Genomic DNA, 21,095 nt, shown 5'->3' with positions numbered 1-21,095 from the left:
AGCATTTGGACAGTAGCCGAATGGCCTGAATTCGGTCTTTAGTAAGGTCACCAGTGTCTCCCACAACACACACAGCTGTATTACTTGAAAACTTAAGTCACATTTGTGATAAAACAGAAAGCATTTCCAAATACACATTCAAGATCCCAGGAATGAACTCTAGAATAGAATAGGCATTTTAAATATTTTAGGATTATCCATTGTGATTTGTCAATAAAAAGGCCAATTCAAACATTATACGCATTCATCGTACCTCTGCTGCACACGGTTTATGATAATACAGGTTCAACTCCTATCATTCTCTGCCAACAGCCCTTCGTGATGGTACTTTGAGCAGTACTGGTACACATGTACCCATACACACACACTCACCTTGTTTGCTAAGAGTGCTTACCAGCAGCCCCAGAATGCACACTCTAAGCAGTGGCCTCAAAAAATAAAAAGTCTTGAGGCATGCAGTTAACCTCAGTTGAACAAAAATCACTCTCATTCATCACTTTATACACTTCTGAACAAATAGTCTTCATTTTATTAAATAAATAGCATTTTTTGGTGCACAAATTCTACTAGTGTCCACATTTCACTGAGGTGAAATGAGATGGCACAGACAATACAGGGAATGCTATTGTTTTGTACAACATACAAAGCATTTCTTTTAAAGCCAAGTGAACATGTCATTTAATCAAGATTGGTTTTGCCACTTGAAAGTTCACTTACTAATGAAATTCAAACCTGATTCCCATAAGCAACAGGACACTGACGGAATCTACTACCTTAGTGAAGCCGCATTAGTGAAAACATCTTACAGATACAGATAACATCTGTAGTGTCCAAATCTTTCAAAATCAACCACTGTCTCTGTCATCTGTAGGTCACAAGTACCTGAATCCTCAAGTTGCAGCTAAATACTGCCTATTCCTAGCTAATACACCAGCACCTCAATGGCTAGAGCTCTTAACGCAGGAAACGGCATTACCCCGGGAGCTCTCAATTCACACACTCTTCTTTGGTCACAATTAAAACATTGAGCCAAAAGTTTCCAAGCAGCCTTCTGGAAATGAGAATTTTATATGTTCAGGAACAGCTCATTGAGAGCGCTGCAAGCCCTTACTTAGCACAAGACAAGGACTTTTGATTAGCCCAAAGCTCATTAGCAACATTCAAGAATCTCAGAGTCATCATCTAGCAAACTAAAACCTGCATGACCTACAAACTAAGATAAATACAACTGATTATAGAAGCTCAAATCTGAGGTCCTTACCTAAAAATCTAACAACTAAGCAAGATACCATGAAAAGTCAAGATTTTAAAGTGCTAGAATCAGCTTGAAATGGTCTTGTTTCTGAAGTGCGCTTTGGTAAGATCCTTTTAGCACAACAAGTGATGAGAAATATCCTTCCCAAACCATAGTCCCTGACAGCACATTGTCCAGCAAGGACTGCCCAGATCATCTGCTCCCCCTCACTGTGTTTATTCTGCAAGTTTTGCAGCAAACCTTAATTACAGCTTCCCCACTGGACAGGCAGGCAGCAGATGCCATAAAGAAGCCATCAGTGGAGCATAAAGAAAGCTCCTCACAAAGCTTCCACGTTTTCATATGACTGTAGCGAAAGGCACAAAAAGATACATCCTCCTTGCTCAGTGCCTGACTACCAGCTTTTCCCTCTGTCAGTTCACTAGTAAATCCTTTTCCAAGTCCCACTCCATGACCTGATAAAACCACATGGCAATTCTGACCTCTCTGCCCCTGCCTGTCGCTTAACTTAGGCTCCATAATCCCAAACCGAGTACTGACCATCCTCTATTGGGTAGCCAACTAACTTCCTAGGCACATCTGTCCAAGTCTGTCTGTATTTCCAACTGAAGCTGCCAGAACCTGCAAGCTTCCATATTTAAAAAGCCCCTCCAAAAATTACAAAAAAAAAAATACGTCTTTTCAGTTCACTGACTTCATGATTTATAGCAAAACACCTTTGCAAGATAAACAAAGCAAATAGTTTCTAGGTAAAAACAGTTTATAAGTAACCACAAAACAACTGGCAGAAGAACTTTGTATATATCTCCACGCAACTGTACAGATAAATTTCTTCATATTATCAGAAAAATAATTTAGCCTGAAACTAATGTTATACAGAAAGGATCATGGTATTTTGGAGAAGAACAAGGGTAATTTAAGTAGGGGGAAGGGTAGAAGTTCTGGTTCTAAGTCATTTTTGTGGGAGATGTTAGAAGAGCCAAGTGCCAGAAAAGCCTGCCAAGTGCTATTCACCCACACACGCACGAGTGTATAATGCTGGCTTGAAGAGAGCTTGATATGATATTACAAAGCAAATTATATGAAATCCTGCTCCATCTCTAAGCTTGAAGAATTTGAGCTATTTAAATCAGGTATGCTATACTGTTTATGTGCTGCAACATTTTATACCGGCAGCATCAGTGCTTCTAGTGTGACATCTGAAGCCACAGCATTCCTCTAGCCTCCCCAGGACCTGCAGGACATACCACAGACTGCAGGAATGCCTTCACATGTTCATTAAGTCAACATACACACAGAACACAAATTTCTTTTTAGCTAGTACATAATAACTAATACTAGGAAAAAGTCTAAGAATTTTATAGCTGAACTACACACTGACAAATTTCTGGAGCTAAAGTCCTCTAGAAAAACGACCACATGATGGAATTACCTGGTATTCAACTTTTGCAACTAAAAAGAAGCAAAGCCAGACCTGCCCAAACAGCTTTCCTATTAAATATATAGGCCTGAGGAGACCAAGCTACTCTTTTCCAGATTACTCATGTATTTTATCATTGAATTGTCTTTGTATCTACCTTTCTATACAATATATCACCCATAAGGTCCTTCCTTTTGCAAATTGTTACTGTAGATTTGTTAACACTAAGTAGCACGTATACAGATGAGAAGGCTAAGGGTTATCTAAGCTATCTTTGCAAAAAAGCAACAATAATACTGATGCCTAATAATAACAACTATCTGCCCCTTAAATTTTAAAGGTAGTTCAAGGATTCAAGACTTGAGGGGAAAAGTAAATATTGACATTTTCAGACAAGTTACATATTTTAAGGCCATGCTATGGAACTCTTCATTAACAGAATCCTGGATCTGAGCCATCCCAACAATTATCAGACATATGATAGCTCTTTTCTCCCCTTCACCTCCCAGTTCATTGTGGTAGGGCTGAACAGCAGGGGCACACAAATTTGAAACCTTGTGTGAAAACTGGTTGAAAACACAGCAATTGGAATGATTCACAAGTGAGGCGACTGCCAACTTAAAGAAACTACATACACAGGTTATGTACCACATTCCAGTTCCTATTCTCATACATTTCTGTACATCAAGCACACCCACCACACACTCCCAGGGGGTGCTTTAGATAAAAAATGCTTTGAACACAGAAGTCTGTTCATAGCTACTCTAATTAAAAAGGAGGCAAGACACCAAAGAAAATGCCTCCAACGTGATGAATATTATGTATGTGATCCCCTAGCTTTACAGCTACCGTGCCAGAGAAGTTGTGAAACAGCATCCTTACATTTAACAGACATTGAGAAGTCTGTATCCCCATAGATCATGGGGAAATCCAACAATTCCTCCTGTGCTGAAAGTGCCTGTTATGTCTCCAAAACTTATTTTTGGTACAAAACCACCACTGCATAATTAACAAGAGAGTACTTTCTCTAAGCTTGAGTCCCAGTTTTTGGGCCTAAAGAAATGACAGCCAAAAGTCAGACAAAAGAGCTGGGTGACAGGGGACAAGAGCCAGAAGAGAACATGACTCTGGCAGTGCAGGATGCCCAGGCACCCCACTGATGGTCTCCAGGAGGGCTGTCACAGAGAGATCCACAGTAAAGGAGAAAAACGGGATAAGACTAGTAGATATAGTTTGAATGAACAACTGCCAAGGCTTTTTCCTCAGAATTATCCCTAGACCTATCCTGACTGAAAAGGCAATGGCAATGCTTAAGAGCCATCATTTTATGAGAAGCAGTAGTTCTCATTAATCTGAGGGTATTCAAGTTCTCATATCAACCACATTATTATATGTTATCATTATACAATATGTATTTTTATTGTATTAGGAAGAAGTATTTTTCTTTCGCATATTACTCTATTGAAAGGACTTAAAATTTACCTGTTTAAGTTCTGGGTGCAGCAATGAGACGCAGACATCTCAAAAGGATGTTAGAAGTATTACATCTGCGCTCATTTTACCTTACTTTGTTCCTTACATTTCACAGCTCCAGCTGTACATTTACCAGTTCTTGGTTCTGTCATTTTTGGGAAAAGGTAGAAAAGTTTTGCTCCATGGCAGAATTAGACAAATTTTACATCTACAGAACTGAAGTTGCACCTTTAGAGTTTTTTGTTTCTGATCTATGTCAAACTATTTTAGTTAGCCTAAATCTTTAGCCTGCTCAGAGTTGACAAGAATCAATCCCAACTTCAATGTCCAAAATATGTGCTTGGACAGTTCTGCTTGTTGTACATGGAGACAAAGTTTGAGATAGTAAGGGTAGCCTCTAGAATAGGAAAGCACTTACTGCTGTGCTAGTCAAAGTGCTCAAATTAAGACTGTATCTAAACAGCACTAGCAAGTAGTAGTAAACTAAAATTTATGAGGGAGTTTTAGAACTAACAATGGGTTCAGTAAAGAGCACACTCATGAATCCAGGCCAAACAGCTGGATGAGAAAACAAACTATCTGCTTCAGCTCCTTATTTGTTCCTGCCCCATGAAACAGCCATATACTCTTGACAGGCCAACTAAATTTCTCATCAGGCAGTAGGTTTCTATTACACCTCATACAATGCGCCTGCAGGTTTGACCGAGCAAGGCAGCTTCCTTCGCACCCAGGCTAGGAGCTGCACAGCAGCAAGCCAGGGCCTTCAGAGCCACACACCCAGCAGGCTCACCCAGCAGCCAGGTCCCGTTCAAAGCCCCTCCGCTTGGCAACACCAGTATAGCACGAGGAAGCACTGGTACACTGCGGCTGCAAGGCACATGAAGAGTGCTGAGGTCCTGCCATCTTTTGTGCTCCCAGCTGCAGCCTCCCCCACCTCCCCCACACTGGCACACATACTTTGGCAGACAATCTGAGCCCAGCTAGAGGTGCTGATCCAGTGGTAATCCCTCCCTGCCAAAAAAGTGATTAGTTTTCAGCCAGATCAGCTCTTCTCAACTGTTCAGTACACAAGCTGTTACAAGGGAGCAGGGGGGAAGCACATAGCCAGAGCTGGGCGGGCACCAGGGCTGGCCTGGCCTGGACATGGTCATGTTGGTCCCCAGACAATAACATTCTGCTCGCCAAAGTTTCCACACACACACACTCAAGATAATATGCTATTCTGAGTTTCCTGGATTACTTTAACATACGGTACTGGAGCTGTGCATATTCCTATCCTACACAAGCCCCATGTTTTTACATAAAACCTGCTATTTGTAGTCTGCAGAGTGCTCTTGAGGTTTTGCATAAAGTATGTAAAAAAAATAAACAGCATTTTACAGAGGTCATTAAAAAGCCAAACTTGACAGTTCTGCAAACAATGAATCCACTTCATAGATTAACCAAAAGATTCTAATTCGCTAGTTTAAAAGAGTCCATTCAACACTTACAGCTAAATAAGTTTATTCTGTTTCTCTAAAAGTGAGCACCTCCCCACCAGTCCAGTCCCTTTCTACTTGGTCATTATTTTGCTGAGGAAACTACAAAGAGAGACAAAACACACTGAGAAAGACTGCAGATCTGTATCAGCTGTACAACCACATTTATGCCTCAATTATGATGCTGTTAACTGGCTGCTTAAAGAGACCTAAAGGCAATATTCATTAAAATAAATTCAAACAGATCTTTGTAAGAACCATCATGAAAACTTACGTGATTTCTCTAATGTTACAGTTGCACTTCCTCTGTTTACTAGGTTACATTTTTCTGATTACATTGGGAAAAGAGGGAACCACATAATTTATGCCTGTTTAATGTGACAACTAACCGCCGTACTTTCTCAGCCATCTTTAAAACTGGTGTTATTTAATATACACACATTTTTAATAAATGCACACTTTTAGAGGCATTGCTATTCAAGCCCCAGCCTACGCAGTAGAATGGAGCCTTTGCAGAAGTGAAACAAAGAAACACTTTCCTTTGCATGCAAATACATTAAAACACAATAATTTTCAGTCTTAAAGGCTTCCCAGTGCATTTTCTGAATGTAAACAACCATGCCCACACTTAAGCTTGAAGGTACAAAAGCAGTGGATGTGGTCTAACATTGAACAGATGACAGGTAACAGCAGCAAGACTGACACCGCTCACCCTTCATGCTGGCAGGAAGCCAAGGCTTTTCATCAAGGGAACAAGTTTTAAATACTACTTCTTAAAGCACATTATAATTGCTCTGGCTGATATGAAGTTACTATCTATATTTTAAAAAGAATTTAAAAACACAAGTGTTTTCCAGAAGCAACCACTGACAGTAGCTTTAAAAAAAAAAAAACAAAAACTCTGCAGGGGACTACGGAGTGATTTCCATATTACTCTGTCTCTGAAGTTACAGTGCCCATTACCTCCTATTCCTCTGAATATTGTTTACCGTGTTACATCTCCAAATACCATCTCCAAAGACAATTAAACTCTAAAACCAACAGTTGCCTCACAAGCAAGAACACCACACACTTTCCGGGAAAAAAACCAACATATTATTCTGATATTTTACCTATTTTCAGCATCTTTCACTGTGCATTTTCAATTGGTGGAAAGAAATTGTTCAAAGCCTTCAGATAATTAAATCATTACAAAAAGCCTAACAGTATGCAAAAAAAGACAACAGACAAGTCTTTTGTCTTCCAATTTGAAGAAAAAAAAACAACCACAAAACAGTTTAAGTTATTGAATTTACCTTTCCAGTAATGTGAACAACTGGATAGTGTGTAACTTCAGATGCTTACTATTATCACTGGCATATTTTCACCAAGACAAATGTAATGGCAAAGTATGCGCAGGCAGATACCTCCACCCTTACTTTACCTATTTAACCTGGCGAGCTATAGGAATAAGCCTATTTGTTCAACACAGCTGAGCACTCAGAATGACATCTGGCCCAATGACAAGAATTTTAGCTTTTGGGTCTTGTTATTCCAAGTGGAAGAAAGGATATAATGAAGTAATATCATTTTGGCTTGAGTTATAATTAGCCATTCAATTTTTTTTCTGATATGGGTGGGTGGAGGAAGATAAGTATAGCTACAGTAATGAACTCTGTACAGAACCGACACGTGCTCTCTTACACTGAAATAAAAGGACAGGGATCTTCTGTTTTCCACCTTAGGATTTCCTCTTTTTTGTCTGAAGTTTTACAGACCAAAAAAAAAGGAAGGAAGCTGGGGGCAGGGGGGGAAGGTAGAAGAATAGGGAAGAGACAGAAAAATGAAGAATGTTTAAGTTTCCACTACTAACCATGAATAACACAGCAACTTTGCCAGCTGTTGTCCACTAAATTGCTTCAAAAATACATGCTCATATTTCTTCTTTATCATAGTAAGAGGGGAGACTACGTTAACACCAGGAAGAGCAATGTGGAATCCCATGCAAAGGCAGAAATTGCAAGTCAAGCTCTGTATCCTCACTGTACTGACAGACCTAGTACAGATGTCAGGAAAGGAACTGCACCGCCTAGGAAAAAGCATATTCCTTCAGGGTCCAAAATTAGCCAGCTTGATTCCTTAGAAGAACTACTACTATAATTTTTTAAAAATTAGTATTTACGACCTGTGACACATCTCTATAAGGCTTGGTTTCAGGTAGTGTACCTCACCATTATACCTATGGAATCAGAGGCAACATTATGAACTGCTGCTGACATTTAAGTTTCCCAATGCTACATTTTTTCCCCCAGAAATAAGACAATACACTTAAAATCAAATAGGCACCTTCACACAGGCCCTTCCCTCAGAAAAACAGTATTCCGTATTTTAAGGGTAACATTATCTACAAAAGCACAAATGCTACTCCATCTAAGTACAACTGTTTCATAGTTCTATAGTCTATGACATAACTACAGATTGATATAAAGATCAAGCTGTTACCCATTACTGTTTGTGTAATAAAATAATGAAATAATACAACTTTTGCAGCTAACTTGCATTTAACTTATGTCACAAAACAAAGCATCAGAAGCACTGGTTTCCCCGCCCCTGCAACATCTCATACATGCTTAGCTCACTACACTACTCCAGAGAAAAGTTAAAATGAGGCTTCATGGAGTAATAATTTGCTTTCTGCACTGCAACCTGTAATTTCAAAGAGTTTCAAAAATGAAACGTTATCCTATTATATGTCACCAGTGATCTATGATAACACAAGAAAGTGCTTTGTTTTAAAAAAGTAAACAAACTTCTATTACAGAAGAGCCCCTATTGTACAGTTTGTGCTCACCTTATGCACAGCATATAGATTCCCATATACTCAGTAAAAGTTTTAAATGCAAATGTGTCGGTACACACCTTTATAGTGTAGGAACTCATTTTGCATTTCTAAATAACATCCAGAAATCCCAAGTTCACTGCAAACAACAATCAAATCAAGAAATCCCAAACAATGGATTTGAATGGGCACTCCATTTCTTCCTGGCTGCAGAAAGAACCAAACAAGCCCATCATTTAGCTACTGATTGCTTAAGGCCAGCCACCCCCTGCTTCCAGAGCCCTGAAGGACACACACACACCCCTGAAATCCAGTAACACAGACAGCAAAACTGAAATAAATTTAAGTTATTCCTCAAACACCTTATCATGAGTTCTGCTAACTAACAACCCCATTTGGGGGTTTATTACCTCATCTACTATTTGTAGTTTTCTAGTCACAAACTAAGAAGAAAACAAACTCAATGTACTAGAGGAGCTGAGTAAACAGACTTCACCCACTTTTAGCTGTAATCATTTCAGATACTACTATTAACAAAGTAGATAAATAATTTAATGTGAATCTGAAAAAATAAGTTGACTTGGTTCCTCAACTGGAGAAAGATGAAAGCTGCTATCAGTATCAGCAGGGGTTTTTCCCCTTATATTAGCTCTCCTTCAGAAGAACATGAACACATTTTTTTGCCTCATCCCATAATAAGACTGTGTTGGTCTTTTTAATCCTGCAAAACTGATTTGATTTTCTCCTATTTTCATACTCAAAACAACAAAAAACAGCAAGGACAATGCACTACAAATGGCAAAATCGAAGCTTCTTTTTTGTCCCTATAGCCCAGGTGACTTTCAGAGCTACACCTTTCACAGCTCTCCTATCCACCCTTGAGCATCTGGAAGTTAGATCAGCATTATTTTCAAATGAAACATTTCAGGTGCCCAAGAATGCAAAGTTGGCAAGTTATCTTGTCATCTTTAAACTACATAACTGAGAACACGCATTCTGAGTAAGTAGAAACATGCATTATGAAAAGAAACAGAAAACAGCTATCGCTTCAGTCTCTTGTCATTGTAGATCTGAAAAACAAATTCCTTTAAATTTACAAAGGCAAACTAATGGCCAATCATTGTGGCATCCAAGTGTCTTTAGTTGTTCATCGTGCATTGCTTCTCTTAACAAGCTCTGCTTTGGTTAGCAGCACAGTCCCTAAATCGCATCTCTCACAACAAAGCTGTCTAACAAGGTGCTTTTAACAGGCTTCCATGAGAAAGGAAATTTGGGAGCCATCGTGGCTAATGAACAGGAGAAATGGTATGGAAAAGAGGTGCCATTCGCTAAGGACACGTAAGCGGAAATAATCAGCTGACGAATACAGGATGGGAGAATGACTGTCTAGACAACAGTATTCCGGAAAAGGATCTGAAGGATTGATTAGCAGTTCCCGACTGAACATGAGTCAATGCAATGCTACTGCAAAAGGAACAAGCGTCATACCCAGGAATGACAAGGAGACACATTGCCTAAAGCACACACTAAAAGATTCTCCTGCTTTACCTGATAAAGCTTTCCTGTCCAGTTTTCAACATAGATCAACTGGTCAAAGATAAGAACATCATCATCTACAAGGAAAGGATGAAATAACTGGAGCTATTTCATACAAGGAAAAGGAGACAGTCTTGGCAAGTCTTCTTTAACACATAGCGATATATGCAAGAGGAAAACTCCTCCAGTGCTAAATACTTTCTAGCAGTAAGATTGCTAAGCACTGAATACAGAAGTTGAAGACACGCTATTATCAGCATTTCAAAGATTATGGAGGCAAACATCCTTCAAAAGTGACAGATAGAGTTGACTTGGCCTTAAGAAAGTAGCACAGATTAAATCTCTCAAAAGCCTTTCTAAACATGTTTCTCCTATGTTTCTATTGATCATCTCCAAAACAAAAATCAATTATTTGTATTACATAATGTTAGAGATATTTACAACAAATTAAATGCATGTGACTAATAAATGGAGACATCTCCCTCCAGGTTAGTCTCCTGGCTTCCAAATCACTGGGAAGGGTACAGTGTCACCTCAAAGGCATTCTGCTCCTCACAAAAGGACAAATAACAAGAAAGTGAGGAAAAGCAAAACAAAAAGGTTAATCACTGATGTACACAGTTACATGCAAAAAACCCACAGTAACAAAAGAAATTCCAGACTGAAAGTGAAGCAAAGCCTTTGCATTTCAACCTTTCTGCAGCAGAACCAAAGACAGGCTTGAAAGGACTTTGAGGGGTTACCTAGTTTGTTCCACTGTACCTTCACAGAATCTACTACAAATCCAGTAGAAAAAAAAAAACCACCAAAAGACACCCACACATTCCAAGTCTCTCAAAACTAAAGAAATGAAGCAACACATCTCCCAGGGGTGCAAACTCTCTGCTGAAAGTGCCTTGTCTCAGTTGCTGAATACATTCAAGTGCCACAAATGATCCAAGCAGTCAAAATGTTCTCCTCAGGATCTTCCCTGATCCCAAGACTCAAATTATGGAGAACTTTATAGACCAAAACCTACATGGTGAATTACACTCAGAAATGAACTGGAAACTATGGGATGTGGTAGATAAGATGTTCACCTTGAACCAGGCTGTAAACTTGAAACCCTATTTGAAGTTTCTTTTCTGGGCTGCAAGTTCAGGAAGCAGAGAGATGTGTCAAAGTCAGACACTCTTGCAGCAGTGCAAAAAGTTGTTGATATCTGCATGGCAGGAATAAAATAACCAATTATAGCTTCCTTGACAAAGAAGTTAGTGACTTCATCATGTGCTGTCTGAGCTCCCAGAAGCAATCACAGGTTACATTAGCCTATGCTAGATTTAAAAAAAAAAAAAAAAAGCATTGTCCCTTCCAGCAGGGAGGCCACATTCTCACCTTCACTCCTTATGCTATTTAATTCAGCATTGTTGCATCATCTTTTGGCTACATCTGACCCAGCTAGTAGCCACACAAGTCCAACACTGAGAACGGTGGCAAAAAACCTCAACAGAGTAAAAAAGGAAGAAAGAAACAGTCTCATCAGTATACCGCTAACCATGAAGTAACATCAGCCTTCAAAACTCCTCCCCAGTAGCTCCAGATATGTAGTGAATAGGAAAGATGATATGATCTCTGAAGGGTACTATGTAAGGTCTTGATGAAAGAACCAGCTCTGGGTTGTCTTTAGGAGATTATAAAGACATTCAAAACATCACATCTATACTAAAGACACTTCTTTTAACAGCTGCCTCCAAAAATGTAGTTTTTTTAAAATCTTGATTTCGTCTTATTTTAAAGGCAATGCCACCACTTCATCAACACTTAAGGCTAGACTTTGACCAAAACAACTTAGAAATCTCAACCGTCATATTCTGCTCTCCAGCAGAATACAGTCACTGATTTTTTTTGTCCAAAAGCTGGGAGTTGAGATAATTCCATTTTTGAAAGATAGTGAAAGTTACTGCTTATATTGAAGACCATCTTTATCTGACTGACATTCTAAACTGGTGTAAAAGTCTCCATGACAATGTGTCATGTTTCAAAAATCTTCCTATAACAGACCCACATATTTTCCATCTCACATAGCTAGAGTGTTCGCTATAGGTAGGGAGCATTTCATAAAATGAAAACGGGCTCCCATCACTCCAGTGAAGTAAAGGGAGCACTGGTATCCCACCAGCTCAGTGCCCCATGCACTGACCTGCATGTGAGCGGCCCCACAAAAAGACACAGGCTGTAAAAAGAAAACAAAGGTCATCCCCCAACTGTTCATTAGCCAAATGGGGTTCATGAGCCCCAAAATGCACTATGTTTTGCCCTGCCTCAGCCCTAAAAAGTTTTAAGGGAGCTCAACAGAACTTTTGTATATAGACAGTTATTAGTGGTCATATTAGTGTAAAGTAAAAATACAAACTGAATTCCCCAGAGAAACATGAGGCAAGATCAACATCAGAGAGTAGAAGAAATAGGATTGAAGGCTTTGTTTGTACCATTTGGGAATGGGTGAAGAGAAGCTGATGAAGTGTTTGTGTTAAACAAAACACATTATATTAGAAGTCTGGCACAGTTATTGACAGAGATATAATGTGACATTAACCACACAATAGTCTGTCTTCTTGTTGTTGAGCTAAACAAACCAAGCTCGTTTACAGTAAAGTTAGCTTATAGTCAAAAAAAACAATTACAGCATGAAGATAAAGATGTCTTTACTATCTTTCAAGAGGACTGGTAGCAAGACTAGTCTGGATGCAACTCAGAAGAACAAGGCACAAGCCAATTGATTCGGCTTTTGTCTACAGGCTAGTCAATACTGCTCCTGTGATCAACTAATACACCCTTGTCTTTTTCTTCCTATAAGCCTCAGCTTACAATACAAAGTCATTTGATCCTTCCGTTTCTCCATCTATAAAATAAGAGATGGCCACACTTCATCCCCCCCTTGGGAAGCCAGATTGATGGCTTAACCACACTAAAAATACCAAGCACTATTTAAACTTGTCTGAGTTAAATTGGTACATCTTGCTGTACAGAATAACTTCAGGATCTGGAATACCATTCTGCTTATAAATTAGATGATGCGTTCGGCAACTGTTTTTAATTATTCTCCTTAGTTACTCTTTCCATCCTAATCCAAAAAATGCCTTCCTGAGAAATGCTGAGAAGCTTTGCGCTCAGTAGAAAAAGGTGAATCACCTATGTCCCAGGAAGCATAACCACATCCTTAGATACAGGTAAATCTGCAGATCTGGTGAGACAAAAAGAATAAAACTGATCTTTTACTTAGGCTAACAGAACTTGTATCTTCACTCCAAACATCAGCTACAAGATAATAATGTAGTCCTGTGATTTATTTTTTCTTACAGCTAAAACTTTCTAGTTTGCACCAACCAGTAAGAGTCACCTTTGAAAGCTATGCTTACCAGTTTGCTGCCTGCAGAGCATCCACAGCTGTGCAGTCTTAAATGACTCGTTTTAACAAAGGGTTTGGTTATTGTTCTAAACAATACCATTCTGTTAGGTTCTAAATTCACATAGAACAGCACACAGCATTTCTGTAAGCCAAATCCATTTGACATCTACCAGATTTAGATACTATTAACAGCAAAAATCTTACCTCTCCTACCCTTACATCAGCATACTTTGTGCTAAATACTCCACATAACTGACCACTGGATCCTTTGTGCGATGCTGTCACTAGTTTGACACAACAGCTGAAAGGGTGATTCAAAACTTATGGAATTTCAAAGTGGAATACAGAAGTTTAACCTTCTGTTCGGAAAATAAAGATATCCAAACCCAGACAAAGCAAACTTTCTCAGAACCAGAAATACCCCAATGCTTATTCCACCTTTAGCATCCTGAGGGATAATACCTAACTGACAAAATTGACAGCCTTTCTTTAGATTCTATATATAGTTTCACAGATATATTTTCTATAAAAACACGTAACTGCAGTATAAAGGGTGCCACATAAGTGTAACAATGTTCTTCATTATGCCTATCTGCTAGGAAGGGTACTGGCAGTGTGTCTGCCTACTAGTAAGTGAACTCAAAGAGTAAAGCAACCTGCTCAGTAAAAAACAATTAGATATTATCAGTGTCTAGCAGGCAGAAGTTCAAAAATTTGATGATGATGATCATTACTTGTATTAACTACCCCTCAAAGTGGGAATCAGTCAGGCTGTGCAAGTGAGCAACAGCCACCTGGTTACCAGCAACCCTTCAGAGCAACCAGGTGGCTGTTGCCTGGTTATTCATCCATTTTGGCATGTCACAGTAGAAATGTGCAGCACACAGCATGTGCTGCAAAATTCAGATTGAAAATGCAGATGAGGTCTGATGTTGATGAAAGCCCTGAGCTCTTTATACAAAGGATACATATGCTTGGTACAACTAATCGGGATTCTCGAAGGGGTTTTATAAAGCGCCCATTTTACCAGGGCAGATAAATACATCCAAATTTAAAAAAAAAAAGTGTTTGGAAACATAATAATCCCATCACTAAAAAAGAAAATATATAAGCAGGTCTGTGGTGCAAAATGCAAGTTTGAGCTATGAAATTAACTTTACGTGAAGTCTAAAGAATTATATGGCAAGATACAACTCTCTTCTCCTGCCTTCCTCACCATTGCTATAAAGCACTATCTCTTATACAATAATTGGGTGTGAAGATTTTTGCAGACAGCACTTATCACGCAGGTGAGTGAGCACATAGCATAAAACACGGTCCAAGAGAAGAATTAAATTACTTTAGGTTAGCATTTCAACATTTTGCAATGGTCACATGAACTACGGTATCACCCCCATCCTAGGGGTATAGAGGACCCAAACTGAACAGTAGCTTTTTGTTACTATCTTGAATAGCCTTTGGAAAGCAAATCACAGAAAACCATGGAATGAATTTAAATAAGAATAAGTATCTTTTTGTGACTATATTATATTTGCACAAATAAAGAGGATCTTTGTAATGAACTACATTTTCTGGTTGATCCAAAGGAAGCCCACTATTGAGAAATCACAACTGTCTCTTTAGCACGCATAAGATTTCAGTGACACCAGCCCTGGTAGGTGAGGAAGAGCTGGACAGTGATCCACCTGAAAAGGTTTACTAAACATAGAAAATCTTATTTAAGGGATATCACTTAAATGTTTAGCAAACAGGGGGTAGTTATTTAAATAAGGGGAACAGTGTTTGGCTGCTTGTTTTCACTATTAGAAAAGATGCTCCAGAGTGATCTTTAGCTCATAAATCAGGAAAAAAAAATGCTTCAGTTGTGAAATAGTATACTGTGCTCAAAAATAAATAAATAATAATTAAAAAAAAAAAATAGGCTGAGAGGAGGGCTACAGCTTGAAATACTTGACTGCTAATATCCAGCATGCCATTCCAGGGAGTCCCAGAGTGGTTTTTAAGCCTCTGCCCCTCCTCGTAAAGAAAGGCGGGTGGCAGGACTAATCAATACCTCGCAACCCAGCTGTGACCTGGCAAATAAAGAAGTCAAGAAAATAAATCCCAGTCGATGATCTCTGATAATTTACCGTTCGGAGGGCGGCAGCAGCTGGGACCAGCTCCGGCTGGGACGGAGCGGCACGGCGCCGGGCCGGCTCCCGCGATCGTGGCTCGCCGGGGCGCTGCTACGCGCACACGCAAAAACAAAGGAGGGCTCCGCGCTCCCGCGGCTTCCTCCGCGACACGCACAACTCCGCGCCCAAACGCGGCGGGAAGCTGCTCGCTACGCTAGCAGGTCTGCACCACGCTTGGGCTGCATCTCTGCCAGAGGGGGGCTATTGTCCGGGACCAGCCGCCAGAGCTCACCGAGTGTTGGCGGGTATTATAGGTGGTGTCAAAAACAAACAAACAATAAAAAAAAAAACCCACGCCACGGCAGTGAGCCTCCCTGACCACTCTGTAAGTCAAATCAACGGGCTTCAGAGCCCTGCACCGGGCAGAGTTGAAAAAAAATAGGCAAGGAAGCGCGAATCCCAAAGCGGCACTTTGTCTGGTTTCCACCGAAGCAGCCACAAAACCCCCGACGCGGGAACAATGCCCGCGGCCCCGCTCCTGCTCCCGGCTCCTCCCCGGGGCGCCGCCGCCGCCCGAGACCGTCTCCCCACCGGGTCCCCGCTCCCAGACTGTATTTTTTAAGGCTGCTTTGTTCCCCGCGAAACACCAGCCTTTCCACCCAGCGCCGGCGGGGATAAGCCGAACGCCCGCCTCGGAGGCGGGGGACCGGCCCCATCCTCGGGCAGCGACGGGAGGCGCCGGAGCCGCGCTTCGGGCATCGGCCGCCCTTTGTTACGGCCCTGGGGACAGGAAGGGACCGCTTCCCCCCCGCTCCGCCCCGGCGGGACCCCAGCCCTCACCGCGCACAGAGGGCGACGCGGCCGCTCGCACAGGCGCGGCACTGTCCCCGCTCCCGCGGGAGACGGGACGAGCCCACGCCGGCCCCCGCGGGATGCGCTCCCCGCACGGCAGCGCCGCTCCGCGCCCGCCCGTCCCCCCGCGCTGCCCCGTTACCCCTCACTCACCCACGCCGTACTTCTCGTGCTCCGTGGGTATCCACATGCTCGCGGCGTGCCCGCGCCCGCACCCACCGACCCACCCGCCCCTCCGCTGGGAGCGGCGGTGGCCGGCGAGCGCGTCCGCTGCCCGGCTGCTCCCGCCGCGCCTCAGCCGCGGCTGCCTGGCCCCGGCGGCGAAGGCATTGTTCTGCCGGGCGGACGGACCGACTAGCGGACTGACTGACTGACTGACTGAAGCGCGCTCGCCGCCAGCCGCTTATAAGCCCCGTCCCGCTGCACGCCGGGGAACGTAGTGCCTCAGCGCGGCCGCGCCCCTCGTCGCCCGCGGCCGGGGGAGAAACTACGAGCCCCGGCTGGCCCTGCGCTCCCCGCCGGGCCGGGCCGGGGCGGGCCGGGGCGGGGCTCGGCTCCCGGGGCCGCCTCACGCCGGGGCGGGCGGAGCAGCGCGGCGGCGGCGGCGGCAGCATGGCAGCGCCCGGCGGGCCGCGGGCCCGGGCAGGTGAGTGCGCTGCGGGGGTCCCCCCTCCGCTCCCCTCCTCCCGGCGGCCCCTGGCGCGGAGCCGGCGGGGCACCGCGGGTGGGATCGGAGGACGTGTGGGGGGGACCGGCGGGAGCCGCCGGAGCCCGGCGCGGTGGGGCCCGGCCGGTGGCCCGTCGCGGGGGGCTTCTGGGGAGAGCCCCGGGCAGCCCCATCCCCGCCTCCCGCCGGTTACAAGGGGCGCGGGTCGTTGTTCTGGACCTGCCGGTGCCGCTCCGCCGCCGAGCAAAGCCCCGAGTTTGGCAGGTGAAGCCGAGGGGACTGGGGTGGGGGGGGGAGGTTTCAACAGCGAGTTGTGCTGGAGGCGGAATTGGTGCCGGCAGCGTGCCAGGGAGCTGGACATCGAGCTGATCGTCCGGGTGGCTTTTCGGCTTCTGACACAAATCCGTATCTCGGCTCAGACAAGCTCAGAGAGAAAGAAAAGCAGATGCTGTACAGCGAGGAGCACAACCGGACTGTGGGGCGGGACAGCCAGGGATAAGTCGGGCACCTTAAGCAGCAAGAAGAGCAAGGTCTCCATCCTTGTTGAGAGGTCTCTGCCCTTCTACAAGCAGCTTAGCTAGAGCTCACCTTAGTTAAGCTGCAAGAAATCCTCAGGCTGAACTGATCCTTGTTAGTGAAACCCGGGTGTTGTGAGCAGGAGCAAGAGCTTGAGTTACATCCTCTGGTCCTGGGGGAAGGAACAGAAGGAAAAAGAGGGGAGATTCCAGCCATATGATGCTGCTCTGCAGGCCTCGCTGGGTACAGGCCGCCTCTAAGATGAGTACGTCTGGTTTAAAAAAAATCTTTTTCAAACAAATCATTACTCTGAACTGATAACTAGACATTTTAGGGGATGATTCAGTTTGAGATGAACAAAAAAATCAGGTTTAATGTTTTAAGTTTAACAGAGGAAATTGGCTCCATTTTTTTTCAGTTCAGGTTGCCTTTTAGCTTCTACTGTCAAGTTATGTTGAATTTTTAAGTCACTGATAGCATGAAGGACACAACCTAAGGAAAAGTCACGTGCAAGCAGGCAGTTTCAAACCTAGAGATAGAACACACTGGTTCCATGTTTATCCTTCCAGTTGTCAAACTTTGGGAGTGAGTCATCTTTTAAGTGACCTTTGTGTTGCTCTCTCGTATGTACTCTGCTTCTGTTCATAAAAGTAATGTCACTTTTTTATGCTAGTAGTTAAAACAGTGCTCTTTATTTATGTGTTGCAGCGTGTTGGCATGAGCCTCTCCTGCATGAAAAGGCAGACCCTTCTGGAGCACTTCCACAGTAGTGTAACTGCATGAGAGGCAGAGCTGTGCCATTTTAACTGTTGAAAGGGTTGTCACTTTTGGCTGTGCCAGTCTTCTGTGTGAAACCATATATAAGTCTGTGGAGCACTACAGGGGATGAGGTTACCCTGAGGTTTTTCCAGGTACCTCTTGTAAACGCATTGACACCAGTATGAAAAAAAAGTTTGTGCCGTTGGAATTCAGAGGCCTATGCTGTTTTCCTATGAGTGAGCTCAAACACTCCTTGAAAAGATTAGTGAACTTCCAGCGTCTTTGCTCCCAAACTCGGTTTGTATCCCCTGGCAGATCCTTTGGAGTCCTTAAGTGATGAAATGTGTAAAAGTTGCTATTGAAAGTCAAAAATAATAGGTGCCAGGCTAAATTAACTTCCACCTCAGCCTATAGACTTCCACATACATCCAAGCTGTCCCTGTCTCCATAAGAGAGGACAGCCAACGTGCTGGCTGGGAGTCATGAAATTCTGCCACAGCCTTTTAACTGCTGTCTGTCATGTTAACCGTGACTGACTTCAGCGTGTTTGTATTAGGCACAGAGCCCGTCTTTCTTCTTCCCTTGAACTAAGACAGGACTACCCAACAGCTGAAATAGCCTTTTCAAAATTATTCATTTACAGCCCAGTCGTTTAGGGTAAACAGATCTTATACCATAAATCACATTGTCTGTGGGCAAAGGAAATACCTCACCCTGATATTTATCATTTCCCTGTCTCTGAGCAAAACCCTTATTCTTTCAGAGGTTTCATTTCTACAAGGCTATTCAGCCTAGCAACATCTTGTACTTGCATGTACGCTTCAGAAGGTGTGTCACTTCTTTAGAGACAGTATACAGGAAAATTAAACAAAATACTTTTCCCTGTCTTGCTGTTTCCTATTTTCAGGGAAGCCTGTGCTTGTATATTCTAATCCAGGACTGTGTTGCTTTCTAGTTCCCTCCAGCAGCCTTCACCGAGTGGCTTGTAATAAACATATCCCTGTCCATAGCACAATTTGTTCAGTCTACATTAATTAGGCTACATATCAACATTTCTTACAGCATCTGTCAATGGATTTTGAAATGAGGTTTCTTCTGGAGGTACGTCTTTCGTAGCTTCATCGGCAGTCTGACAGTTACGTTTTCCTACTCAGAGTCTTAAATGTGCTCAAATACTTTTTAATACCATGCTGCTGGAGTGTACCGTGCCAGAGCACAGCATGTTATTGTTATTCCTTCCACATCTCTCTCATGTCCCATTTTTAAAGGAATTCGGTTTACTGTGGAAAACTAAAGTTTGACTGGTCTTGCACAAGTCTTTTTTCTTTGCTACCTAGAGGATACTTTAGTGAAAGTTGTTTTGTACTTAATACTGTAAGCGTCACTTCTTTAGCTGAACTGTGTTAAGGATGCTATGAGAGCCGCTCAACCCAGTGGACTCTGGGATCTGGGGCTTCCTCTTTCCTGATTACTGAAAGCCAGCCCTGTGTATTCTCAGACCCAGGAGGTTTCTCCATCTGGGTTGATAGATGCAGCTGCTGCTGTCCCTGCCTACAGGTCTGGACAGTAGCAAGGCTGAGCGTGCATTCAGGAGAGGCATGCACAAACATGAACCTGAAATGTTTGGTCACACAGGCACCCAAAGAGCAATGCTTTTATCATAGCCTCATAAACACCAACAGCACTTGCATGAACAAGAATAGGGACAGCCCAGTTTCGCTCCTCCCTTCTGTTTGATCAGGATTGACATTCACTAGGGAAAACACAATTCTGCTTTACATTTGCAAGCACCCCCATGTGCTGCTTGAATATCAGTGTGGGCTCTAAGTCTGTTTAATATTCCTGGACCTTGGATATGTTACCCAGCCACTGGCTTAGACACCAAGTCTTTCCAGGTGAGGATCTCTTCCTGCTCACTGACTGCTCCAGCTTGACAATCGCTACCTGATGCATAAACCATATTTTTGATGCTCTTACCTGGGCCATCTCAGCCCCACAAGATATCACTGATACAGTTACCTTGGCCCTGTTTGCCTTGCAAGATTTCATCACCCAAAAGGTCCCAACACCATCCCCTGAAGCCTCTGTGAAGCCCAGCCACCTCTCACATAACCTCCCTCTTAACTACCTGAAAAGCCAGACCTTCCTCACTGTGCTCTCAGCAACTTCTTCCAGCTTCTCACTCTGGTTTTTATGTTCATCCATTTCTTGTGTCCTGTCCAGTAGTTTCTCATGTTAGCTAAACCTCAGGCCATGCCCCAGTCATTGCCCTGCATATCTCAGCTCTTTTCTGTCCTGTTTTCAGTTTCAACTTCCAGAAGATGGGCTTGCAATCTCATCACTACACCCTCAGGATAATCCCTCTGTTGCTCTGGCCTCTGCCAGCCTGAGGTTTTGGTGGTTATTTTAGGTTAATTTTCTTCATAAACTTCATGATTCTCTGTATCTGCTTATGTATTGGGGGAAAAAAAAAAAAAAGGCTTGATTTGGCTTGTCTCTTCACTTTGAAAAGCAGGTCCTGTTTGACTAACCTGATCTCCTTCTCTGACAAGGTGACCTGCTTGGTGGATGAGTGGAAGCCTGTGGATGTTGACTACCTAGACTTAAGTAAAGCCTTTGACACTGTCTCCCACAGCATTCCCGTGGAGAAACTGGCTGCTCATGGCTTGAATGGGCAGACTCGTCACTGGGTAAAAAACTGGCTGGATGGCTGGGCCCAAATAGTAGTGGTGATCTGACTTAAATCCAGGTGGCAGCCGGTCACAAGGGGTGTTCCCCAGAGCACAGTGGGGACAGTTCTGTTTAATAACTTAATGAAC

General features: G+C 43.0%; 2 protein-coding genes across 8 annotated transcripts in view; one reads left to right on the top strand and one right to left on the bottom strand.

The window, feature by feature from the left end:
- The window catches only part of DOCK4 (dedicator of cytokinesis 4), a 254,956-nt gene extending 238,092 nt beyond the window's left edge, over window positions 1–16,864 (bottom strand). For 2 of the 4 annotated variants that reach the window (XM_064447407.1, XM_064447417.1), the window contains exon 1: window positions 16,488–16,864. In XM_064447407.1, the coding sequence (XP_064303477.1) occupies window positions 16,488–16,524 (37 nt within the window). In that variant the 5' untranslated portion in view covers window positions 16,525–16,864. The remainder of the gene's footprint in view (window positions 1–16,487) is intronic. The other 2 variants (XM_064447423.1, XM_064447432.1) reach the window with 1 other exon arrangement.
- ZNF277 (zinc finger protein 277) overlaps window positions 16,865–21,095 on the top strand; it is a 58,671-nt gene continuing 54,440 nt past the window's right edge. For all 4 annotated transcript variants that reach the window (XR_010372231.1, XM_064447448.1, XM_064447457.1 and 1 more), the window contains exon 1: window positions 16,865–16,980. Coding sequence is in view for 3 of the 4 variants with exons in the window: in XM_064447448.1 (XP_064303518.1) it covers window positions 16,947–16,980 (34 nt within the window). In the remaining variant the exon portion in view is untranslated. The remainder of the gene's footprint in view (window positions 16,981–21,095) is intronic.

This window comes from Phalacrocorax carbo, chromosome 1 (genome assembly GCF_963921805.1).
Source record: "Phalacrocorax carbo chromosome 1, bPhaCar2.1, whole genome shotgun sequence".
Lineage (NCBI taxonomy): Eukaryota > Metazoa > Chordata > Aves > Suliformes > Phalacrocoracidae > Phalacrocorax > Phalacrocorax carbo.
Note: the sequence above shows the minus strand (reverse complement) of the source record. Positions and strands in the feature narration are given on the sequence as shown.